At 33.6% G+C, this 25,688-nt stretch overlaps 4 protein-coding genes and 1 non-coding gene across 7 annotated transcripts; 4 read left to right on the top strand and 1 right to left on the bottom strand.

The window, feature by feature from the left end:
- The first annotated feature begins 2,894 nt into the window (after positions 1 to 2,894).
- On the top strand, positions 2,895 to 7,413 carry LOC118037537 (uncharacterized). 3 transcript variants are annotated; one of them, XR_004685627.2, is made up of 8 exons: positions 2,895 to 3,396; positions 3,501 to 3,589; positions 3,697 to 3,835; positions 5,896 to 5,994; positions 6,082 to 6,264; positions 6,504 to 6,766; positions 6,857 to 7,097; positions 7,184 to 7,413. XR_004685627.2 is itself a non-coding variant. In XM_035043531.2 (7 exons), exons 1-7 carry the CDS (start codon positions 3,255 to 3,257, stop codon positions 6,965 to 6,967), a joined length of 1,026 nt encoding a protein of 341 aa, XP_034899422.1. In that variant the 5' UTR covers positions 2,895 to 3,254; the 3' UTR covers positions 6,968 to 7,413. The 3 variants fall into 3 exon arrangements, 2 of the variants coding, with proteins under 2 accessions (XP_034899422.1, XP_034899434.1); XM_035043531.2 differs by having other exon boundaries at positions 6,857 to 7,413; XM_035043543.2 differs by having other exon boundaries at positions 2,897 to 3,396; positions 6,142 to 6,264; positions 6,857 to 7,413.
- Positions 7,414 to 8,165: 752 nt separating this feature from the next.
- On the top strand, positions 8,166 to 9,958 carry LOC118037573 (uncharacterized). Its single transcript, XR_012167878.1, has 2 exons — positions 8,166 to 8,514; positions 9,242 to 9,958. It is a non-coding gene; the product is annotated as an uncharacterized protein (transcript).
- A 4,138-nt stretch (positions 9,959 to 14,096) lies between these two features.
- LOC118037511 (uncharacterized) lies at positions 14,097 to 15,143 on the top strand. The gene is made up of 2 exons (XM_035043505.2): positions 14,097 to 14,326; positions 14,407 to 15,143. The coding sequence occupies exons 1-2, from the start codon at positions 14,159 to 14,161 to the stop codon at positions 14,866 to 14,868; spliced, it is 630 nt and encodes a 209-aa protein (XP_034899396.1). The 5' UTR covers positions 14,097 to 14,158; the 3' UTR covers positions 14,869 to 15,143.
- Positions 15,144 to 15,754: 611 nt separating this feature from the next.
- On the bottom strand, positions 15,755 to 17,961 carry LOC118037503 (succinate dehydrogenase subunit 5, mitochondrial). Its single transcript, XM_035043494.2, has 4 exons — positions 17,707 to 17,961; positions 16,803 to 17,113; positions 16,533 to 16,718; positions 15,755 to 16,104 (listed from the first exon to the last, which is right to left on the bottom strand). The coding sequence occupies exons 1-4, from the start codon at positions 17,870 to 17,872 to the stop codon at positions 16,048 to 16,050; spliced, it is 720 nt and encodes a 239-aa protein (XP_034899385.1). The 5' UTR covers positions 17,873 to 17,961; the 3' UTR covers positions 15,755 to 16,047.
- A 5,080-nt stretch (positions 17,962 to 23,041) lies between these two features.
- Positions 23,042 to 24,406, top strand: LOC118037571 (probable carboxylesterase 2). The gene has a single exon (XM_035043579.2). It carries the CDS (start codon positions 23,175 to 23,177, stop codon positions 24,147 to 24,149), a length of 975 nt encoding a protein of 324 aa, XP_034899470.1. The 5' UTR covers positions 23,042 to 23,174; the 3' UTR covers positions 24,150 to 24,406.
- The last annotated feature ends 1,282 nt before the right edge of the window (positions 24,407 to 25,688 follow it).

The raw sequence follows: 25,688 nt of genomic DNA on the forward strand, positions 1-25,688 counted from the left end.
AAACTGGCACTCAGCAAAACTCAATCCAATTGGGGCAAGAGGCGTTTCTCACCTCACACGCAAACTGGGATACTCAACACACCAGGAACTAGAACTCAATTATATATAATAAATATGTGTTGTTGTTGTTATTTTTTTAATTTCCAGTGAATATTTATAGTAAAATTAGTTAATGTAAAGTATTTAATAATTGAATTTTTACTATAAAATATACTCACCCTGTATAGTATCATTAAATATTCTATGAACAACTATTCACTTACATTACTATCTAATTATTTTAATCATCATGATCATGTCACAGCCTTATTATTTGTGTTATAGTCATTGCCCTCAGGGATAGAATTATAAAATTATAATTGAGAGTGTCATCATAAAAACTATAAAGTTGGAGATCAAATATTTTATATCGTTAGGAACTAAATGCACAACTTTTATGAAAAATTAAAAAATTTAAGGACTAGAATTAGATTTTAAAAAAACCTCAAAGACAAAATTCATATATACTATATAGTGCTATAAATATGGTAAATTGTGGCAAATAGTTGATGATGGCCCACGGCGTTAGGAATTTTTATGCATCTTTATGAACTTGGACCACCTATTGCGCACCTGCCTACTTTTCATGACAAGAGAGACATGTGAAAAAAAAAGAAGATTAATTTTTAAAATATTTTTTATTTAAAAATATACTAAATAATATCTTTTATATTAAAATATTTTTTAAAAATATAAAAATAATTTAAAACAATTTTTTTAAAAAACATTTAATAAAAAAATAAATTTAATCTCAAATCCAAAGTTATAGGAGTTAATGAATATTCCAAGTAAGTCAAAAAAGCATAAACTTCTTTTAATGCTCTGGAAGTTAACGAACAAATGTTGATGTTTCAAAGTAAAAAATATACAGGTCTAAATCACTAGTAGTTTTATTATGCACAGGCATGCGGACATCCGACAAGCTTGAGGCCGTCCATTACGGCTATTTAATCATTATTACAAATATTATTATCTATTATTTCATTTATTTATTTATTTTTTAAATTAAATTAATATTATTTTGATTTTTTCAAAAAAAAAACTTAACAAGTTAATAGTAAACTCTTGAATTTTATCTTTGAATTTTTTAAAACTCTCAATTGAGAATTTTTGTTAATTTTTAAGATATTATGCCCAAATTTGCATTAAGTTACGATGTCATTTTATAAAATTTAATGTTTTTTAATGATGTAAACAAAAGTTCTTGATTGAAAAATTAACATGGTTAAATAGTAAAATTAATAATAAAAAAACAGTTTTAAGTAGAAAATTGATAATTCTCCAATAATTTGATGGTGTATTTGATATTTTCTAATTTAATTTGATTAATGATTGCATGTTTTTGTAGCTTAAATTTTGACATGATTAAATGTTTTGTATTTGAAAATGTAGTTATGATTATTTTTTAAAGTATTTTTTATTTAAAAATATATTAAAATAATATCTTTTTTTTATATAAGTATTGAGTTCACTAGGCAAAAGAGCCGTTTCCCCTAACGGTATTAATTAATTAATATTCAAGGCTACACAACTATGGAAACAAAGGAGTTATCGTACTAAAGTGGTAATATGTAGTTGAGCGGTCGTGCTCCTTGCATAGGCATGGCTCAGTTATCCACTCGAACCAGCACTCAGCAAAACTCCATCCAATTGGCAAGAGGCGTTGCTTACCTCACACGCAAACTGGGAGACTCAGTACACCAAGAACCAGAACTCAATTATATATAAATATGTGTTGTTTTTGTGATTTTTTAATTCCCTATGAATATTTATAGTAAAGTAAGTTAATGTCAAGTATTTAATAACGGATTTTTTACTATAAAATATACTCACCTCATATAGTATCATTCAATATTATATGAACAATTATGCACTTACATTACTATCTAATTATTTTAATCATCATGATCATGTCACAGCCTTATTATTTGTGTTATACTCATTGCCGTCAGGGGTAAAATTATAAAATTATAACTGAGAGTGTTGTCATAAAAACTATAAAGTTGGAGAGCAAATATTTTATATTTTTAGGAACTAAATGCATCACTTTTATGAAAAATTAAAAAATTTAATGGCTAGAATTATAATTTTTAAAAACTTCAAAGACAAAATTCATATATATAGTGCTATAAAGATGGTAAATTGTGGCAAATAGTTGATGATGGCACGCGCGTTAGCAATTTTTATGCATCTTCATGAACTTGGACCACCTATTGCGCACCTGCCTACATTTCATGACAAGAGAGGCATCTGAAAAAAAAAAAATTATTTTTTAAATTATTTTTTATTTAAAAATATATTTTTATATCAATATATTAAAATAATTTGAAAAATATAAACATAATTTAAAACAATGTTCTTAAAACAATTTAATAAAAAAATAAATTTAATCTCAAATCCGAAGTTATTGGAGTTAATGAAGATTCCGAGAAAGTCAACAAAACATAAACTTCTTTTAATGCTCTGGAAATTAACGAACAATTGTTGATGTTTCAAAGTAAAAATATACAGGTCTAAATCACTAGTAGTTTTATTATGCATAGGCATGCGGACATCCGACAAGCTTGAGGCCGTCCATTACGGCTATTATCCTTAATCATTATTACAAATATTATTATCTATTATTTCATTCATTTTTTTTTAAAATTAAATTAATATTGTTTTGATTTTTTATAAAAAAAACTTAACAAGTTAATAGTAAACTCCTGACCAGACCGGATGAGGCCGGGGTCAACAAAGTCATTTCATTGGATAAGCAAGTTTTTTCTATTTTTCTATGCGCAAGAAAGGGCACATGCAAAAAATTATTTCACGCACGGCAGGGATATTTAAACAGCAACATCACGCGCTAATCACACATGATTTTTATACCGCATCAACAGGCATCCTCTTTCGGCCGATAACCTAACCACAAGGGCGCACGTTAGCCCCGAGTCAGCAAACGCAAAGCTCATTTGCAAGCTACCTAATAAAACCAACCCTCCTGCAGTCATTAAAATTAAACAAAGAAGACAACAATCATTACTTACATTAATTCGTCATAATCAAGTCCCGATCCACTCTCATCACCGCCCTCCACCCCGGCAGCAAGCGCACGATAGCACTGACTCATCACCGCCCTTCGTGATCACAGCGATCTATCGATGTATGTAATGCAATAAAGAAGAATTTGATAGAGAAATTAGTGGATATTATGGTGGGATGAGGAGGAGGAAATGGCAAGAGGAGTGAAATGGGGATGTTCGTATAAGAGAAGCACGCTCATTGTTTGTTCTATTAACATTGTTGTTGCTCTCTATGTTCTTCGGTCTCTCTATGCTTCCCTTTATCTTTACTCCAATAGTGATTTTAACAAAGGTAAATAAATCTTCTTCTTCTTTTTTTTAATTTGAATTTTGGAGATATGTACATGTGTTTGGAGATATGTACATGTGCATTTTTTTTTTTTTTGCGTGTTGTAGTTGTAAAGTATACGCCAGATCAGGTTAGGAAAATGGAGGAATCAATTCGGATTCGAAGAGCGAAAGAACCTATAGAGCTTGTTAAAATTGTAAGCATTTTTATTTATTGTGTGATTAATTTGAGGTTTAGATTCCTTAATTCGATGTTGGAAGTTTAATTTAATGAAGTGTTTTTTATTTTTTTGGTTGAGAAAAGGTGAGGGAACTCAAGGAGGAGTTTAGCAGAGGGGAAATGGTGGCTGGATTACCAAAAGAGGTTATGAACAGGATAACTGATGAGATTCTTCAGAGATTGAGAAGCTTGAATTCAAATGCTAATATCAGTGAGCAGAGAGGCAGGTTTATCTTTCAATTCCATGTCGTTTCATTATACAATTGCCTATGTTATGACAGATTGGTTAATGCAATTAGGATAGGCATGGACACTTGGTTTGTTGGGTTCTTGAATGCTCAGCTGATTTTAAGTATATTATTCATCAAAGAACAACCTATTTGGTATAATGCGTGGGAGGCGTAGAGAAATAGAAAGAATTCTTCTTTTTTATTTGTGTTCGCTCGCTGGATTAGTGAATGATAAAGTGTGGTGTTTCATTTTAGTTGTCTACTCTTTCTATACATGTTATGCTTGACTTCATTATGTATAACTGAACCAAAGATGAGCGATAGAATATATTGAACCTTAGTTATTGTCTGGGGCCTATGCCCCCTACCCTATATTTGTATCACATGCTGGAGAATGAACGTGAGCAGGTATTCTTTTTTCTTTGATATAATGCCTTTTTTTATTTTGATTTCAAGCAGATTCTATTACTGTTGTATAAGGAGTGTAGAATTCAATGGAATTCATTATCACCACCACACACACGCACACATCGAATTATCTGGTTTTGTTTTATTATGAAGTGCTTAAACATGGATGGATTGTGGCTTTAAACACCATCTCCTTCATCAATTACAACATGCTTTTTCCATTTTCTTGCCATGTCTACCTCCGACCCTGCTCTATATGTTATGAAGTCACAGCTACATTTGTTTGCTTTCATGACACATTGCAATTTCCCCCCCGTTTGGTACTAATATTAACATCACCAGCACCTGCTGCTTACGCCACACTCACCTTCATGCAATGAATCCACCACCTCTATCATTAGCTCCATGCCACTACTGACATTTTTACTGATTGTGATCTCATACTTGTCATCATAATTGGTGCTACCATAGCTTTTCCATGTCGCATGTCTCACCATTGCAAGCTTTATGACCTCTATTTGCATTATTACCGTGCTGCCCTTCTTGATGATTTAAGGATTTGTGGCCTTGGTTTTGCTATCACCAGCATCCTCTTATAGCTCTTTTTTTTTTTCCTACTTCAGCCCCAAACTACTATGTTGTAAATGCTTACAGAATTTGTGGCTAATTTTTTTCATGTGGCTGTCAAATAGCCAACTGGAAAAGTAAACTCCTCATAAAATGCTGTACATTGTTTGTTAGCTATAAAGTTTTCATAATCAATCAGATATTGCTTGGTATGAAATTAAACTGAACATCCGATTCATTTTTATTTATTTCAAATAAAAAAATTGATAATGCATTGAGATTGTGGTATTTTAGTGTTGATGTTATGCTTTGAATCTTGTTCTCAAGGTTCTGTTTGCAACCTTGCTCATCATGCACTATATGATTTCATGTATAAAGAAAGAAGGAATCTATAATGGAGCTGCATGATATTTGTGGGGATAGTCTGTTATACCTCCTTTTATTTTATCACCTTCATGGTTAGCTTGGAAAATGGATTAAAAGAGAGAAACTTTTTCGGAAGCTACTATGTGGAATTTCCATTTTGTTAACTGATATTATTTGACAGAGAGCATCTTTGGCATGGAAAATTTCAGCCATTCTTTGTTCTGAAAGCTGTGAAATTTTCCTTCTATTTCTTAATGTATGCCATATTTAATCTCCCTGTCTTAGAATTTATCTAAAAGCATTCTTTGGAAGTTGACAAATTTTTTCACTGATGAACACTTCTCTACTCTTGATATGGTGACCTCCTACCTCAGGAAGGTCTAAGTGTACTGTCTGGGTTATTTTGGACTGACATCATCTTCTTGAACAGTTACTAATTTACTCAGCTGATAACATCCCAGTCCTGGTTGTTTGAGAATTTGATTACTGCTTTTTAATTGTATTTCTGTTCTCATTTTCAACATTTCACAATTTTTAGCAACATTAAAGGTATGATATCAAGAAAGTGATCGCTTTCTTGTCTACCATAGGGTCATCTAAGCAATGTAAAAGGATATGAATAGGCCATTTTACATGGTAGCTATGACTTTTGACCTTGTGTACGTTGGTATCTTGCAACTTATCTTTGTTCTGCTCTTCTTTTGATAAACAGATGCCATTGAAAGCTGGCGCAAAGAAAAACTGCAAGAGGTCAAACAGTTGGTCCATGGAACAGGGGGGCTGAACTCATCTATTCTGAAACAGGAAGCTGGTATGCTTTTGTCCTTGGAAGGGTGTGGTTTTATAGCAGTTAAATTTCTCTGATGCCCTCAAGGACCATTCATATTTTTGTCTGTAGGAAGCACTATGAATGCTTGTTTTCCAGACCCTGCTCCTCTTATGACTGAATGTTCTGTAGGTATGCTAGAAAGAGCCTTGGAGTCTGATTGGGCTGTGCTGTCAGAAAACATTGGCCTTTGGGTACCTGCCGAAATAATTCACCAGGAACACAATGATAAGCCTGAGGGTGAAGAAGAGCCTGGTAATTAAACTGAGGTTTCTTTGGGTAAAAAAATTATAATTTAATGTTGCTAGTGTCTCCTCCAGAGCAGAAACAAGTTTATAGGAACCTGCAATCAATTTGAACCCACTGCTGTATCAGCTACCACCCCAACTCTCCTTTTACTTGAAATAAGAAAACATGATGAAGTTCATCTCCCATTTAGGCATTTACTGATGAAAACAAGTTTATGCATGCTTGTCTATTTATTTATTTTACAGAGGAAGAGGTTCTGCCTGGCAGGCCGTTGTCACCTGAATGCCATGCTCAGCTTCATACTGATTATGGTGGTGTTGCTGTTAGATGGGGCCTTACCCACCATAAGGAAAGTGCAGCTGACTGCTGTCAAGCTTGCTTAGATCAGGCAAAACATGCTAAGCCTGGTGAAAAGAAATGCAACATATGGGTCTATTGCCCATCAGAGACGGGGTGCTATTCACCAGATATCTATCAACATAAAAATCAGGAGTGCTGGCTAAAACATGTAAGAATTAGCTAACTGTTTCATCATGAGCCAATTTTCATCACGATTCTAACCAATCTAATGATGATGTTTTGTTTTATCAAATTGCAGGCCGAAAAGCCTAAACTGAATTTCAAGGATAAGTATTCTGACTCATTTAGAGATTCCCACCCGAATGCGCCGATGATTGTTCCCTGGGTTTCTGGTGTTGTTAGTGCGTGATTGGATGTTACAACCCAAATAGGTCGATGCTAAACTGCTTGAGCTGCAGTCTATCGTCCTGTCACAGCTCCAAAAAGACGTGAAGCTGCCACTGCTGATACCTTTGATTAGGCACTCACACCCAGATCTGGTGAATTTTGGTTTTATTTCTTTGTTTTTTTTTTTTTTTGGAAAAGAGAAAATGGCGAGGATTATGATCCTTGGTTTAAATGCCAGAACCATTTTGTAACACGGGGTTCCATGGTCCCGGCGCTGATGATTTGAAAGCTAGGATCTGGTGCCCGGGCAAGGCAGCCTCTTTTACAGTTAGACATCAAGAACTTCCATTCTGGATATTAGCCTTAGAAGATTGGTTCGGTTGTTTGTAAAAGGGATGGAAAAATTGAGTAATTGAAATGGGATGCGAATTTGCAACCCATCGCTTACTATTGGATTAGCCTCTTGTACACGCACGAGCTGAGCCATGGATTAGAGTCTGGTTTCTCTGCGGTCTCGTATCCCTGCTTCTCTGGATTGGACTTGAAGTGCAGTGCACCTTGCCATTTTCTTGGTTTATAGTTGCGAATCGTTTCATGCTGTCCAACTCACAGGGGGGCCTTACCTTGGAGCGAGGAGATTGCTCATTTGACACTGTATACTTTTTTATAGTTACGGGGTTTGAAAATATAAATTTTAAAAAAGAAACTATAAATTTTAATGTTTTTATAATTAAAATTTCAAGATTTGAATAAAATTACTAGCAGGTTCCATAGATTTATTAGTTGTGATTTTTTAACTAGTGATTTGCAGGTTACATGGATTTAATAGCTGTTGAATTTAGGGAAAGATATTCTATAAAATCAGGAGTGGGTTCAAGGCTGAGTTTTAAGTTAATTTGAATGAGATATTTATTTGATAGAACTTATCAGATTTTTAGTTCATGTTTGTTTTTGCATCTCAAAAATATATTTTTTAAAAATATATTTTTTTTATTTGTTTCAAATTAAATTTTTTTGGTGGTTTTAGATTATTTTGATGTGTTGGTTTTAAAAATAATTTTTAAAAAATAAAAAAAATTATTTTGATATATTTTTAAATAAAAATACTTTAAAAATATAATTTACAACCATATTTTCAAATATACTCTTAGTAGTTCGATTCATCTAGTCCTGGTCAATACTAAAAAAAAATATAAAAAAAATTCTATAAAATAATATAATATTAAAAATAATTGTCCCAATAACCAAGCTGTTTTCTTGGGGCGGTCCTTACCGAGGAAATGTAATACTCAAGTGCATCAAACTGTCGGGCCTAGCTCAAATCGGATTAGCCCACATGGATTAAACCAATCAAACAAAACAATAAATAAACGGGCCCAGCCCATTACAAATCTCCCCGATTCCCACCGCGATATCCGTTTTATAGAAAACGAAATCGCCTACCCGAAAACGACGTCGTGCTTCAAACCACTCATGTGCAAATATGGAGGCAACGAAGAAGAAGCAATCCAATCTGTGACGATTAGCGGCGGCCAGGGTTTTGAAATCAAATCAGAGCATAAGAAATTGGTACGGTTTCTTTCTCCACTTTGCCTTCTCCCATGATCAGTATCTTTTATTTCTACATTCTAGGGTTTTTCATTTTTCCTTCAATTTATATTTTCGATCTTTTAATTAATTAAATATTTTTTTTGTTAATCTTAATTACCGAAAATAACTAGAAGATCGAAGGTTAGGAATTCAAGCATGTTGCTGTTTTAGTAGTAGACTATTTTTTTAAAAAAAAAAAAAAATCTGCAGGGAGCAAGGTCTTTTGTTTTCTGTTTTTGAAACCAGAGAGTGTTCAACTTGAATTCAATAGATATATAAGTTGAATTCATATGTTTAGAAAAAAAATTAAATTCATTTTATTTCTTATATTATCATCACCACCTTCATTTCCATCAAAGATCTCTAAAAAATATTTATTTTGGGGAAACTAGTTTTAATATTAATCTATCCTGCTTAGTTTAGTGCAGTAAATCAGAGTGTTTGGCCGGTGATTTACTTTTGTATTATTCTTAGATACTGAATTCCATTTGAAATTCAATTCTTGACATTCAAAATGGTTACAGACATGAGATATCATTAAAACCATTGAATTGAATTCAGAGGATTGAATTCTTAAAGTAAGATGCTCTATTACTAACAGAGTAGGCTTTATTTATTAGATCCGTACACTGCCTCCCAATTTTTTCCATAATAATGTTGAGATTACCAACAAATAGATGACTCGTGTTAAATCATCTATTTGCAGCTTGTAGAGTTTCGGATCGCATAAATAGCAGTATTGAACCATGCTTCATTGGAAGAATTCAATCCGAGAAACCTACTATGATGTTCTGTCTGTAAAAGAAGATGCCAGTTATGTAGAAATCCGGGCAAGCTACCGATCTGCCATACTCAATTATCATCCTGATAAATTGCAAAATTCTCGTCAGGCATCTGATCCTGAAGATGAATTGGATGATAGATTTATGAAGGTGCAGAAGGCTTGGGAAATCCTTGGGAACTCCATGTCCCGTGCAGTTTATGATAGCAAGCTGCGAGCTTTGAGGCAAGACACTGAAGTTTCAGAAGATATCAGTTTAGAGGAAATGATGGTTGAAGACAACGGAGAAATCTTTGAGATGTTTTACCAGTGCCAATGTGGTGATTATTTTTCCATTGATTCATCAGAGTTTGAGAAAATGGGATACACGTTATCGAGGGATGTGTGCCAGATATCAATCGAGAAACCCGATGCTTTACCAGCATCAGTTGTTCTTCCTTGTGGTTCTTGTTCACTACAAGTTCGTCTTTTGATTAATGCAGACATTAAGGTACCGATCGGTGATAATTTGTAATGTATCTCGCAGTAGATTTTCTTTGGCTGATGGTTCTTCCCTTAGTCTGATTTTGCATGATTGTTGCAAGAAACACGGGAACATTCAAATCAGCTCGATGATATTCCTCCATTTTTGTTCCCTTGTAAGCTAAATGCTCGAGAAGGAAAGAATGTGCAAGTGACGAAGTGGACATTTACAGACAGGAACGTGGTCATGTTTGTTAACTGAGAATTTAAAGTGGTTGTTCTGCAGCATGCTAATGTCAGCTCCTGATACCACTAAGTAAGGGTGAAAATTGAGAGGGAAACTAATTTACGAGAAGTGCTTAGAAATAGAGTAATGCTTCGATTTAAAAAAAAAAATTGAAGTCAAGAAGAAGAAAATCTGAATGTGATATTTTTCTATCTAGAAAATTGAAAAATTAGTATTTTAGTTTCTTAAATTTGTGTTGAGTTTAAAAAAATATTTGAGAGGTTTTCTATAAGTTTTTCAACAGTATAGTTTTGTTATCTACAAGTAATTTTTAGCTAGATGAAAGAATAAAATTATTTTTTTGTATCTTTATATGTTAATGTCACAAATTTAATTTTAGCTATAAATTGAATTATTTTTATTTAACAAAATGAATTTTTGTTAATTTAAATAAAATAAAATAAAAATTTTATAATTAGATCATTACCAACATAAAACATTAAGATAACTATTATAAATTATGGTTTTGATTTTTTATAAAAAAAATGTTTTAATCTTGATGAATTTCTTGTTTGTTCGATGAAAAAAATTGTCTCCGTTCTCAGTAAATAAACAAATTTTCATTTTTTATTAAAAAAAAAATTAAGAATAGAAAAGAACATTATCGCTAAATACTCCCTATAAAACTCCTGCTTTTACCATTGGAGCAGGGAAGTAAAATTTTAAACCAAAAACCGAGACAGGACGAGCACCCTCTTTGGATGCTGACCTTGTGGGCTGGGCTCCACTGTAGGAAGAACAAGGCCTTTTGGGTTGCAATCAAAGAAGGCAAATCCATCAAGAAACTCCAATGAAATTACGAAAACATAAAGCCGGCGAGCAATGAAAATTTACAGATTGATTTGATCCAAAATCCATTCGATGGGTTCCGGAGAAGGGAGAACTCACTGGACCGTTTTTGAGGGATTGAGAAGCATCGCCTCATCAACCCCAGAAACTCTCATGGCTGAAATCGACACTGCTATCGGTAAATTGGAATACAGCCGTGCCACTGCATTTCTCGACTCTCTATCACCAACACCCACCAACACATCAAAGACTAGCATGAGCTCCGATTCAGGTGCAAATCCTCAATACGATGTCAAAATGGCAGATGGGGCTTACAGGGCAGGCTGTGCATCCTTGGCTGCAGGGAAACTTGATGAGGCTCTTCAATATTTGAACGTCTCTCTCTCGAAATGTCCTCCTGATAAAACCTCTGCTGTTGCCAAGCTTCAGTCTCTTATTTCTCTTACTTCACAGCAACTCCAGAAATTGCCCACTTGACTCTTTCATTTTTGGTATGCTTTACTTCTTTGAATACCCTTTGATTGCGCTACAATTTGATGATCAGTAGTGAAGTATTTTAATAGTCTTGATCTGCAATTCTTCCTTCAATTCTTCTTAATTCATGTTTTTTATTGCTTCAAAAATTCTCTCTTAGAGGTCAGCTCAGCTCTTTTGGCCCTATTTTTTTCTTATATTTATTATTTATTTTGCAATAAAAGAGATGAAACAAATCACAACATGGGGTCATGCTAAAGCGAAGTAATTTTAACTTTCGAGTGTCAAAATGATGAGGTTGCATGACCTTTTTTGGGAGGCCAGTTTGGAACAAAATTGTTGACATTAAAGATTCTGGTTTTGAGGTTAAGGTTGTGTTTACTTTCCTTTAGTTCGAAATAAACTCATAAGAACTAACTATAATAACTTATGTGGGCATTAGAAACCAATGGGTTTTGAATCATTAGTACCTATTCACACATGGAAACATTCTCTAACTGCCTTTTCCTTTCTTAACTTGGTATTTGGAGCAGTTGGCTGTCTGAATGCTTTCCCAACTTCCCGTGCTATTATTTGGCCTAATCTACTTGGTGATGTGGGAACAAGAGGTAGAGAACAGAGGAAATGGGAGAAGCAAGGAGCCATCAACATTTCCAATAGTTGAGTGTGATCTTTATCAATGCAGTGTGTGCCATGTTCTTCTCACTTGCACTTAGCTTATTAGTGGTTTCGACGTCAGGACCAGACATTGAATTAGCTTTGGAATTGTTCTGTATATGGAACTTAAATGAAATGATGGATCCATTTAGATGTATAGTTTTGTATCGTGATCATGAGTCTATATGATTTAATATTTGTTGTGATGTATCATTTCTAGCAGCTGTCTGTTGTAAAATTCCTTTTTACCCAAATCTTTTGTGTTGAGATGTGTATTTTCTACCACCTTCAGTAGAGATGTTTTCATTTGCACAGTGAAATTGTATGTTTGAGTCAGTTTCAATGTTTATTTTGCAAGAAGTATTAACTATTCTGACCATTTACCTTTAAGGAACGTAAGCAAGTGAAGGAACTAGTCTTACTGGAACTTTCAGATGTAACCTGAGTTGATTTTTTTGTGAGTGAACAATAATCTATATTTGATCACACCAAAAAGAAAATCATCTCTGATGTAGGCGTAGGTAGCAACATCAGATGGATTTTCCTTCTATTCACTGCTAAAAGATGGTAAGATGTGCGTTTCGGAGTGTTTGTGTGGAAGTTGAAAGATGACAGTTTTCTTCTATTTTTTGGGTGGCATCTACCCTAGTTTATACATTTTACAACTTTGTTTGTCAATTCAAGTACTTTGCTCTTTCATTGCTTTGTGGTTGCCCTTCTTATGATCCCACATTAGTTCAACTTTTTCTCTGATGTAGATGTAGCAGCATGAGACAGATTTTTTTTTTTTTATCATGCTGAAAGTAGGTAAAATGTGCTCTTTGGAGGGTAACGATGATATTCTGTTGGTGGCCAGTCTCTACATTTTACTATTCAGTTTGTCAACTCAATGGCTTTGCTTTTTTCTTTTTTCTTTTTTCTTCTTTTTGAGAATGGACTGCTTTGCTCTTTACATGGCCATGAGATGCCCTCGATGGAGTGGATATGAATTATGATCACATATCAATTCTATAACTCTGTCAACTCAGTGACAAATCTAGGCCTGGTTAGGTTGCCTGCGATGAACGTGTCATTATCAGTAAATAGCTTGGATTAGAAATAGCTTCTCCTGGATTTAGTCCTAGTGTGTTTTACTTCTGGGCTGGCTGTGGATGTGTGTTTGGTTTGGAGGTGTGGTGGCTTTTTGTTAAAGGTACAATACCTTTTAAGCACACACCACATTTCTAAAAGCTATAAAAACATGTTTTTTACTTAAAAAAACACAAACTACATCCCATTCAAACACCCTAAAAGATTGCAGACAGACTCCCATTTCTTTCTAAATTCTGTTGCTTCTCTTCAATATATTTTCAGGAACATTATGTAACGGATTGAATGCGTAAAACCTAGACTGGATCCATCCAATCCAAGGCCTAAAATTATCGGGTTAATCCAAATGATGATATTGTTTTGAATAAAAATTAAAATAACTACAATAATATTATTTGTGAAAAAAACTTTATTTTTTTTATATTAGAGTTGACTTATCAAATCTCATGTTCATGTTTCGAAATGAATCCCAATCCTGATCGGGATTAATAAATATTACATCAACTGCTTTCATGTAGCATCTCATTAAATTTTATATGTCTAGTCACATAGCAATCAATTAATACAGAAATGGGATCAAAATCAGTGGTCATGCTCTGTTCTTAGTTTCTGTAACACTTAAATGAATTGAAAGGACGTTTCTGGTTGCCTGTAATAACTTATACGGCGGTGCACCATTCTCAGGTCGTATCAAATAAAAAGCATTCGAAGTTGGGTATCATGTCTCTCTTCACTGTAACTTCTGCATAAAGTGATTTCTCGAGAAAGACAATGAACACTCGTTTAAGACATCCACATGAATTGACAATCGAGGGTCCCCATAAGGATTTTTAGCAGACAAATGGCAACGAGAAACTTAATGGGATTTGTGACTAATTTGTTAATATGTCTTTCTACTTTTTTAACTTAGTCTTCACCCCAAAGGATAGAACGCCAGTATTGTCAAGAAGATGCAAGGCCACTATCAGTGGAGCAAGTCAATGTGGACATCAACATAAACTCTTGACTTATAAATGTTAGTGCTGTGTGTATTTTCTGTACCGTATCATTAAAGTTGGAAATCCAACCAAACTGTCTTCGCCAAGATGAGTGTCTTTTACCATGAAGAGCCACCAAATCATTCTAAGAAGTGCAAGTTCCTTGCTGCAACTTTAAAGGATGTGTTTTCGAATTGCAGCGCTTGTGGTGGACAGATTTCAACTCCAGGCCCGGAGGAAGAGTATCCAACTACTGACGTTGATGAAGACCAGGAAGTACTCACGTTTTCATAATCGCAAATTTCATGTTTTAACTTCCTATCTTCCTTGTTAATCTAAGTGTTTGCCTTCTTCAGATTATTGTTTCAGAAATTCGAAGCCGGGCAATGGAGAAGTTGAGGCACAAACCCTTTGTTTTCACTGACAGCTTTTCCTGGGTATACTCTCCGATGACAGGAGAATTGTTTGTAACTCCGAAGGCTGTTCAACAAACGGAGGAGGATGACAGCAGCGAGGATGAAAATGATGATGCAAGAGAGGAATTTTTCTCTGTAGGGAGTTGTTTATCCTGTTGCTCGAGTGCTTTGAGCAGGGAAGTATTTGTTTCTGCCAAGACAATCTCCTCTCCATGTTCAAGCCTCAACGGGTTTGAGTTTCCAGATTTTCCAAAGCGTTCGATACTCCAGGAGTTCTGCTGTCACTGTCAGGGATGGCCATTTGGTCTATGCAGGAAGGCTGTGTTACTTCCACCTTTGCCCAAATCCCCTTCTGAATCTTGGTCCTGGCGTAAGGGTGCAAGGACTGTCAAGATAGCTTAAGAGTTGGAGCATCCTTCATCCTTTTTTTGGGCTCGTTGGTAATGGAAAGCACGCATGCAAATCAAGATTAAATAGTTAATAATAAGATCTCGGTTACGACAAACCCTCTGTATACCCACCCCTCTACATTATTAATTCACTTGGCAGTCTTCACTTATTGGAGTCAACAGTGGGGAATGAATTAATGTGCTAATTTACTCTGTACATATCGCAATGGGATGTGCCATGAAAGGCAGTAATTTTTTGTTTTAGTAAAATCGGTGGTGTGAACTCAATTTTAGTAGGATTATCTTTAAAATCTGCGTTCAATTGTTTAACCAAACAACTAATAAATTTTAATCAGAAGAAAATATAATTTCAACCACAATACCAAACGAACAGCTGATTGCCTAATTCACAAGTCATGCTCTCATTTGCTGTGTCGAAGTTTATGAAATTGGCAAAAACTACCTAACCTATTAGCAAGAGAAACAAATAACACCTTCTCTTTTAAATGATACCCCCTCGGCGAGCTTGCTGTTGGCTAAAAACTAAAAACCAGTCCTCTTCTTAACAAAAGGAAGTGCTAGACAGTTCAATCGTACTCATCTGCATCTGCTGGAATCAGAGAAGAAAAAACCATTCTTGTCATGAAAATAATAACTAGATCAATTCCTATCTTTGAGAAAAAACCTTTACAACAGATTTGAAAAGTATCAATCACAATTATGCTGTCAACAAAATCTGATTCTGAGTTGTTTTATATCAATAAGCATTCTATTCGTTGTAGAGAGCTGTAAAGCAAGCAACATCCAGCCACTTCACTTATCATTTTACACCACTGATCTTCATGTCGGTGAGTAAATTATAGCCACCCAATTAAAGAGATAATCGAACCAGTTAAAAGTTCAAACCAAGGGAAAAACTTCCACTTATTTACTTGCCCATGGCCAAACCATTGCAACAGTACCTTATTTTGGAAGAGAGTTATTAACCATCACAAGGAAGGAAATTTGTAAGACGAAACTTAACAACTGGACGAAACAACAGCTTTAAATTGTCAACATAGATAAGCTATTATTTAACAACCAAGAACTTCAACTTGGAAGATTTTTTTCAGAGGAATACCACGTTCTCTCTCCAACTATTCAAAAACATGGTTCAAAATTCTGAAAGCTCAAATCTTTCCAAACTGCAACCCTAAGCTCTTTGCTCAACATAAGAGCCAGCAAGCCCAGAAGTGCCAAGAACCGTAACCTGCATCAAAACATAATAATTTAGAAAGATGGACACCTGACTTTGAATCATTTGTAGGATCACTGCAAATGCAGAAGGAAAAAGCTCAAGGCTGGACATCCTTTGAGTGGTCATCCAAACTTCAAATCCAGGTTGTCCTATGTGGTCAGCACTACTAGGTTATTGCTAGATATACGCTATTTGTCAAGAAAGAAGAAAGGTCAGCTGCATATAACTTGTAAAGATCTTGGATGCTTGTTACATGTTTGTTTTGTGAGATGAACTGGGCCATATTTATAACATATACCCAATATGATGCATTTTGTAGCAGATCATGGACAGATCAAGTGCTGTAAAGTACATAGTTTTGCTAGCATACAATAATATAATTCAGCTAGATCACGCATCAAAGTTTCTGGCATTCAAAAAAGTGCAACAAGTTTCAGTACCTTCCCCCACTCAGCACCAAGGCCACAGCATCTCATCTTTAAGTATATCATCCTTGATCCCAACTCTGTCTCTACTTTCTTCCTCAAATAACCTTCACCAGGCCCAAATGAGTCCAAATACGCAGCATACCGTTGATAAAATGTACGAATTGCATTAGCATGCAACTCCGGCAAAGGTTTTACATTCTGCAGAATAATACAGCCATCAAACTACATGAACTACTGAGATAGCTGAAAGCAAGAAGTCATGAAAATCCCATAAAAATTTACCTCGCCACTCATTCCAATGATGTCATCAAGTTCCATTTTCAGAGACATGATCTTACCACCAAATTCTTCAACAGCTTCAGCTGCACGGAAAACATTCTTCAGGATCTCCTGGCCAGCCTTGTCATCAGTGTTTTTAGACAATGCTTTCTTTGCATCACTTACAACTGCATTAGGGAGCTCATCCCAATTTGTAGCCATCAAGTCCTTGAAAACATTTAAAATTTCAGGATCTTTAATGTCAGGAAAGTGAGTTACGTCCTCGCTAAAAGATCGTGAACTTCCTAGGCTCATCGCAAAAGGAGACCTGAAATCTGCGTTGGTTTGCAACACAAAATACAAGTTCAAAGCATAAACAAACTATCAAACTAAGAAATCCACCACATCTCACAACGTTTTCTACATTAAAAAAAAAAAACAGCAGCATTCAATCTATCCAGATGCATAAACACAGATATGGTAGCATTTGAACCCCAAAGCAAGCTCCTTTTCTTAATCGTGTCAAGGCTCAATTACTTCTAGTGTCAAGCACATCTTTTCCAATCCAACATCTACACAGAAAAATGGCACGAAAAACAATCCCAAGAAAACAAACCAATAAAAACATGATTTAACAGCAAAACATACGTGATTGCTTGAAGTTGTCAGTCCACAATTGTGCATCAGTAAATAACATAAAAACAAAGAAAAAACAACAGCACACACAACTTGTTAAACCTTCAAGGCTGCACAAGTAGATGTTTCAAAGAGAACCCCTTTATCTAAGCAGGCTCAAAAACCAATAAAATTAAAGCAGAAACTAATCAAATTCGACCTCAAAAAGAGAACCCCAGAATAAAATACAGCAACACGAAGTAAAAATCCATAACTTCAAATGGAATCTAAAAGAGAAGGCAAAAAGAAGTACCGCAAGGGATGCATTTGGGAGTAGTTGAAACTGAAGGCGCAGAGACAGTGAAAAGAGATCGAGAAGCCAAGTGGTAACGGAGCTGGCTTTGACTAATAGCAGCAGAACGCGAAGATCCAAGGCAGGCTGCCCTGTATATTGTTCTCAGTGCTCCCATCTTCTCCATTTTTTCTTCTTTTTTGATATCAAGCTCTTCGGTGATTTGCAGTGAGAATTTTTGTTGAGGAAAATTTGAAGGGCAAAATGTGAAAAGCACTGAAACTTCGGGCACTTTTTTGGGTCTCCTATGGGCTGGGCCCAAATATTTTTGGAATACAATCATGGCCCTTAATCAGATCAAATTACTTTACAATCCGGAGGCGGAGGAGAGATCTCAACTACCATTTAGGAGTTAATTATCAATTAGTCCCTCTAATTTATAGTAATTATTGTAGTATAGAAATAATTAAATAATCATTTGAATATTTTTATGTTTAGTACTTTATTTCAAAAAAATATCTTTTTTTCCTTCTGATCGATCTTTGTATCTCATTTATTTTCTCTCTCTTTTCTATTTCTAGAATAAAAAATAAAAAGTAATCGAAAAAATAACATGTAGTAAACGAAAATAATAAATGGATTTAAAAATAGAAAGATTAAATGTATAATTTCTGAAAATATAAAGGCAAATTAATTAATTAAGTTTACTAAACTACGAGGACTCATTTATAATTAACTCTACTGTATAACACAAGTTTTAAAAAATACAAAGATTAGTCATAGCCTCTTCTCAATCTCTCTCCAAATGATGGAGTCAAGCAAACAAGAAGTAGTCTTTGAGCTACCAGTGCGTCTCCGAGTTCACAAAGATGGCCATGTAGAGAGACCAAGACCCGAAGATTTTATCCGATCCCATTACAGGAGTTTCATCGAAAGATATTGTAGTAGTCCCAGAATCCAACATCACTGCTCGCCTATTCCTACCTAAAATCACAGATCCGAACAAAAAACTTGCCGTCCTTGTTTATTTCCGCGGAGGAGCCTTTGTTGTAAACACACCATCCACTACTCGGTTCCATAACTTGGTAACCATCATTGTTTCTGAAGCTAACGTTGTTGCTGTTTCTGTTGATTATAGGAAAGCTCCGGAGCACGATGTCATCGTACTGTTTCTGTTGATTATTCAAAACCAAGCTAACGTTGTTGCTGATTTTCAACTTGTTTTTTTGGGTGGTAGCAGCTCTGGTGTTGATATTGCTCACAATCTGGCCATGGTTGCTGGGAACCCGGAGCCGGGGCTTAGTATTGGGCTTCTTAGGATTGCTTTGGCACACCCTTATTTTTGGGGGTCGGTGCCTTTTGGATCGGCGATTTATCCAGATGACATGGTTTTAATTAACCAGGGCTTCGTGCAGCAGGTTTGGTTTTGAACTTTTGTAATAATTATTTTTTATTTTAAAATATTTTAAAATAATATTTTTATATTTTAAAAAAATTATTTTTAACATTAAATTTGAATATATATATATATATATATATATATAATTTTTAAAAAATATTTTTAAAATATAAAAACAAATAGAATTTTGTTTGTCTATCCGACCCGAATAATAATGATTCACACGGTTGAGTCCATTTGATTAAAAACATTAGGGAATGAAATTTATTTATTGTAAGATATGAGAATAAGATTTTTTTTTTTAATTAAGGACTTTTTAAAAAAATAAAATAAAATATAGAGATCAAAGTAAATTTTTTTTAAAAAAATTACAAGTATCATAATATCTGCTAATAAAAATTTCATATTATAGAAACATGATATGTGTTATTTTTTATATATATTAATATGGGTTCTCGAGTCAGTTTTTGTATATCTTGATTAATTTTATGGGTCCTGAAATTAATGAATATGTAAATTTTTAATGATGCTAGGTTGAAATTGAAAGTTTGAATGTTTTGTTAATGTAACTAGGAGTATTTTGTTATTTAAAAATATATTAAAATAAATTTTTTATAACATTAAAAAATATTAATTTTATATTTTTTAAGTAAAATATACTTTTAAAAAATAAAATAAAATAAAAAAATCTACAACCCACTAGAAGCAAAATTATGACTATAGTACATAGCTGGTTTCAGGTTTAATAGCAGCCAAACTTAAAGATATTGTGGTAGTTGTTGTGGTTTGAAAAAAAATTATTTTATAAAAAATACTTTTAGTTGAGGCTAGTTTGAAAAAATATATGTTTGGTTAAAATTGTGATTAAAATTAAGGTTGAACAAAAAATAGTTTAATGTGTTTGGTTAAAAAAATATTTTTCATATTGAGGGTATAATATATATATATATATATATGGTTTTTAATTTAAATATTGTAGATTTAACTACTATTATTACATCATGAAATAAATAATATTGATAATATGGGTTCTCGAGTCAATTTATGTATACCTTGATTAATTTTACGGGTCCTAAAATTAACGAATATGTAAATTTTTAATGATGCTAGAAACTATTAATGCTAAGTAATAGAAAAATATGAAAATGCAATGTACAAGAAATTAATTATTGCAAAGAATATATTTTGGAGTGGTTGAAATTGAAAGTTTGAATGTTTTGTTAATGTAATTAGGAGTATTTTTTATTTAAATATATATTAAAATAAATTTTTATAATATTAAAAAATATTAATTTTATATTTTTAAGTAAAATATACTTTAAAAAAATAAAATAAAATAAAAACAACTACAACCCACTAGAAGCAAAATTATGACTATAGTACATAGTAGGGCTGAGCATTTTCGGTCGGTTCCGGTTTTTGATCAAAATTAACAACCAAACCGAAATATTTTTTTTTAAGGTCTTGAACCGTACCGAACCGAATCGAAAACCGGTTCAAACCAATTAATTTCGGTTCGGGTCGGTTCTGTTTTTTCCCCTTCCAAACCGGTTAAACCGAAATTATGATACTCAAACAAATTTCAGATTCAATTCACTCCTTCTCCAGGGAATGTTACAAGGCCTACCAATTGCAAACAAATAGAAATCAATTCCCAACAATTCCCAGCACCCAAATCTCATCATATTAAGGTAACAAAAGATTAGATCGAGTCCATGATTACTGATTCAACCAAAAGCATTTCCAAAACACAATTACCAAACATTATCGCAGGGAAAGAATTGAACAAAAGCATGATCTGAGAGATGAACCTACTAAAACTATCAAGCACCACAACATTTGGGGTAAGAACATGCAGATCTGAGAGATGAGAGACAGAGATAAAGAGCATGGAAGAGAATAAGACAAATTTGACTCAAATCATTTGTGGGGGCGGCTGAACAAGGAGAGGGGGCGGCTGAAAGAGATGGAGCTTAAGCAAAGGAGCATGAAGTAGGAGCTCAACAACTAATAAGCAACAATCATGGAGTCGAGCATGAAAAAAAATAAGAGAGGAGAGATGAGGGGGAGATGCAGAGAGCAAAGGGAGGGGGGAGCAAAGGAGGAGGGGGGGTGGCTGAATGTAGGTTTAGGGTTAAAAAAGCATGAAGAAAAATAAAAGAGGAGAGATGAGGGGGAGATGCAGAGAGCAAAGGAAGGGGGGCAAAGGAGGGGGGGCGGTTGAATGTAGGTTTAGGGTTAAAAACTTTCTATTTATACTTTTTTTTTTTAAATGGTGGCCTGGTTGAACCAGTTCGGTTCGGTTCGGTTCAATCGGTTTCAGACTTTAGAAACCGAAACCGAACCGAACCGGAATTTTTTTGTAATTTTGTAATTTTTTAATCGGTTAATTCGGTTTTTTTTTTTCGATTCAGTTTTTTCTGTTTTTTTTTTTTCCGGTTTTCTCGGTTTTTTTGCTCACCCCTAGTACATAGCTAGTTCAGGTTTAATAGCAGCCGAACTTAAAGGTTTAATAGTTGTAGTTTGAAAAAAATTGTTTTATAAAAAGTATTTTTAGTAGAGGCTGGTTTGAAAAAATATGTGTTTGGTTAAAACTGTGGTTAAAATTAAGGTTGAACAAAAAATAGTTTAATGTGTTTGTTTAAAAAAATGTTTTTCACATTGAGGTTATAAAATAATTAAATACACACACACATATATTAATATTGATGGTTTTTAATTTAAATATTGTAGATTTAACTACTATCATTACATCATGAAATAAATAATATTGATATCAAATATTTTTTATTGTTCCATTAAACTATGTGCAATTTCATAATGTACAAAATCTATTCAACAAGGATTATATTTTTCATGGTTTCTTAAGTGCGCAACATCAAGTAAAATATCATTAAGAACAAAATTTGAGGTTGCGATTAAATTTTGCAAATGCTATATCATCAAGTGATTTCTTTCTAATTTTTTTTTAATAAAACACAATTAAAAATAAAAATAAAAATTGAATTTTTTTTAACTGAGTTGGACCTTGCAAGAATAAAATTGGGATTGCGATCAAATTCTGCAAATGTTACATTATCAAACGATCTTCTTCTAATTCTTTAAATAAAACACAATTAAAAATAATAAAAATAATTTTTTTTTTAACTAGGTTGGACCCGATTTAATATATTTAGCTTTAGATTAGATCCAAACTGGCTAGAACAATGACTGGAATAGTGGAGTTCAACTCAACTGTTCACTTAATTAAGTGAAGAGGGGAGAGTGCTCTCCACTGTACAAAAACATAGCAAAAAGAAGCATAAAAAAATTACTTCAGCTGACTTATAATTAAATCTTATTTTTTATGGATTTCATAAGCTAAACCACAATTATTACTTATAACCTAACACTAAATTATTGAGTTTGAATAAAAACGCAGCAATTGCTGCATAGCCAAACGCCCACTAAAGCAGGCTGCCCTGTTCTCGGTGCTCCTATCTTCTCCATTTTTTTAATATGTTTTTGATATCAAACTACTTGGTAATTTGCAATGAGAATTTTTGTCGAGAGGAATAAAGGGCAAAACGTGATAAGCACCGAAACTCAGGGCACTTCTTTTTAGGTCTCCTTTGAGCTGGGTACAAAATATATTTGGAAATAAATATTTTGAACTTTTAAATATTTGAAGGACCCAGGGGCTGGAAAAACAATCAGGGGCCAGGGCCCTGGCAGCCCCTGTCTCCACCACTGCTCATGAGGTCGAGAATAAATCTCAACAACCATATAACGGTTATTTATTATTAAATTTCAGTAAATATAATTGTAGTTGTTTTTAAAGTATATTTTATTTTAAAATACATTAAAATAATATTTTTTTATTTTTAAAAAATTATTTTTAATAATAGAACATAGTTAAAATAATCTAAAATTATTAAAAAATATATTAATTTAAAATTAAAATATTTCAAAATATTTTTAAAACAAAAAAACCAAATTTACCTCGGGTATTTTAGAATTATAATCAACTCTACTGTATAAAACACGATTTCAAGAATACAAAGAACAACCATAGCCTCCCTCTCAAATTCTCAATCACTCTCCAAATTCCATGGAGTCCAGCAGACAAGAAGTAGTCTTTGAGCTGCCAATGACTCTCCGAGTTCACAAGGATGGTCATGTGGAGAGATTAATACCCACAGATTTTACCCCTCCTTCAACCGATCCCATTACCGGAGTTTCATCGAAAGATATTGTAGTAGTCCCAGAATTCAACATCACTGCTCGCCTATTCCTACCTAAAATCACAGATCCGAACAAAAAACTTGCTCTACTTGTTTTTTTCCACGGAGGAGCCTTTGTTATCAACACGCCATTCATTGCTCCGTTCCATAAACTCGTAACCAACCTTGTCTCTGAAGCCAATGTTGCTGCTGTTTCTGTTGACTACAGGAAAGCTCCGGAGCACCCTATCCCAGCTGCATACGAAGACTCAATGGCTGCACTCAAATGGGTTGCTTCCCATTCTAATGGAGATGGACCTGAGCCCTGGTTAAATAACCATGCTGATTTTCAACGTGTTTTTTTGGGTGGTGACAGTTCTGGTGCTAATATTGCTCACAATTTGGCTATGGCTGCTGGGAATCCTGAGACGGGGCTTAGCATTGGGCTTCTTGGGATTGCTTTGGTACACCCTTATTTTTGGGGGTCGGTGCCTGTTGGATCGGAGGCGGATTATCCAGATGACAAGTCTATAATTAATCGAGACTACGTGGATCGAGTTTGGCCATTTATTTGTCCATCTAACCCGGATAACGACGATCCACGGGTTAATCCGGTGGCAGAAGGTGCACCACGCCTAGTGGGCCTGGGGTGTAAGAGGGTGCTGGTTTGCGTGGCCGAGCATGATGTGATGAAAGATAGAGGCTGGCTTTATTACGAGGCATTGGGCAGAAGTGGATGGAAGGGTGTGGTTGAGATATTTGAGACACAAGGAGAGCACCATGGATTCCATTGTTATGACCTGGAACATGAGAAATCTAAACAGTTGATACAGAGACTGGCTGCTTTCTACAAGACTGATTGATGCGCCTCCGTTTCGATAGAGGGAGGACTTCCTGCTCTTGCTCTTGTTATGATCTTATTAATTTGCGATATCGTCTCCTACTTGATTTGTATTCAGCAAATCTCATGTTGTTGCAGTTTCTGTTGATTGTTAATTAGTTTGCTCTAAGCGTGTTTCACGCTGTAATAAATTCATGTTATTCGGTAATCAAGTACTATTAATATATAATAAAGTGAAGTTCGAGGGGGAAAAAAACTGCCGAAATTTGTCATGTTTTACTTGCCTAGCAAAATTATTATTTTTATTATTATTGGCATATATTGTCGTAATTCTTTCACGTGCTGTTTGAAGATTTCAGATTTCAGTAAAAATAAAATTATCTCAACATTATTTACTCGATTCTAGTGTTCGACAAGTTTAGAGTGATATAATCGAGTTCTATAATCCATTAAAATTATAGATTTTTATATATTTATAATCACTCTAAAAATGGTGTGATTTGCTTCAAAATTGACTGATTCAAAATTAATATCATCAACGCATTTCTCTTTCGCATATGCTTTGAATAGGTTTTTTTAAAATCGAGAATAAATTCGGTGAATGATGATACTTAAATCAAAAGAATTCCATAAATTTAATATATATATTCCAAACAAAAACACTCAATTATCAAATGAAATCAATTAGATCTACTTGGATAATTAAAATCATTTATAAAATCGAATTAATTCTAAACAACTAATAACTCTCATAGATAATCGGTAAAAAATAGGTGGCTATAAAAAAGGAGTTGTGGAGATAAAAAGGTGAAGTTGTATTTTAAATGTGTTCAATTAAAAGTAAAAGTAATGTGATGTATGATATTTTTTAAGAGTATTTTTTAATTAAAAACATATTAAATGTGTGTTTGATAGTGTTTTTGTTTCTGTTTTTAGATAATTTTAAAAAGTTTTTTGGCTTAAAAATATATTAAATCGATGTTTTTTTTAGTACTTTCTAATGATTTTGATGTGTTGATATCAAAAATAAAAATAAATATGAAAAAAATATTATTTTGATACATTTTCAAACGAAAAACTATTTTGAAAAGCATTTTGTATCGCAATTCCAAACATAAGTTTTTTCATATTTTTTTTTAATATTTGACATCAACATATCAAAATCTTAAAAAAAATTAAAAAAATATTTATTTTATTTCATTTTTTAAGATAAAAAATAATTTAAAAGAAAAAAAAAAATTCTCAATATCAAATACTCTATTAATCTTAACTAGTATATTGGTCTGCGCTCTGCAACTAGTCAATAACAAAAAAAAATCAAATGTAAAAAAAAATTTTAAGAATATATAGAATTATTTAAATGTCTTGGGTCCTAATAGTTTTTGGTTTGACTGTAACTCCAAACCCAAGACTTTGAATCTCGCAGCAATTCCAAACCCAAAATTTTAGGTTTAACGGTCAAACCAAATTCAATAGCTTTTTGTAAATGATAAAAACATCGTGCATGATAAAATGACAAATTGCATTAACAAATTAAATGAATTGGATTGTCCAAACCTTT

Source organism: Populus alba, chromosome 14 (assembly GCF_005239225.2).
Source record: "Populus alba chromosome 14, ASM523922v2, whole genome shotgun sequence".
NCBI lineage: Eukaryota > Viridiplantae > Streptophyta > Magnoliopsida > Malpighiales > Salicaceae > Populus > Populus alba.

What these genes read in the sequence shown, in the direction of transcription:
- LOC118037537 (XM_035043531.2), top strand. Translation starts at nt 3,255, where the DNA reads ATGGCAAGAGGAGTGAAATGGGGATGTTCGTATAAGAGAAGCACGCTC. An exon ending in CAATAGTGATTTTAACAAAG is followed by an intron (nt 3,397 to 3,500) that starts GTAAATAAATCT and finishes TGCGTGTTGTAG; the next exon opens with TTGTAAAGTATACGCCAGAT. An exon ending in CTATAGAGCTTGTTAAAATT is followed by an intron (nt 3,590 to 3,696) that starts GTAAGCATTTTT and finishes GGTTGAGAAAAG; the next exon opens with GTGAGGGAACTCAAGGAGGA.
- LOC118037511 (XM_035043505.2), top strand. Translation starts at nt 14,159, where the DNA reads ATGAGTGTCTTTTACCATGAAGAGCCACCAAATCATTCTAAGAAGTGC. An exon ending in ACGTTGATGAAGACCAGGAA is followed by an intron (nt 14,327 to 14,406) that starts GTACTCACGTTT and finishes TGCCTTCTTCAG; the next exon opens with ATTATTGTTTCAGAAATTCG.
- LOC118037503 (XM_035043494.2), bottom strand. Translation starts at nt 17,872, where the DNA reads ATGGAGAAGATGGGAGCACTGAGAACAATATACAGGGCAGCCTGCCTT. An exon ending in TCATTGGAATGAGTGGCGAG is followed by an intron (nt 16,719 to 16,802) that starts GTAAATTTTTAT and finishes ATTATTCTGCAG; the next exon opens with AATGTAAAACCTTTGCCGGA. An exon ending in TTGGTGCTGAGTGGGGGAAG is followed by an intron (nt 16,105 to 16,532) that starts GTACTGAAACTT and finishes GTTTTGATGCAG; the next exon opens with GTTACGGTTCTTGGCACTTC.
- LOC118037571 (XM_035043579.2), top strand. Translation starts at nt 23,175, where the DNA reads ATGGAGTCCAGCAGACAAGAAGTAGTCTTTGAGCTGCCAATGACTCTC.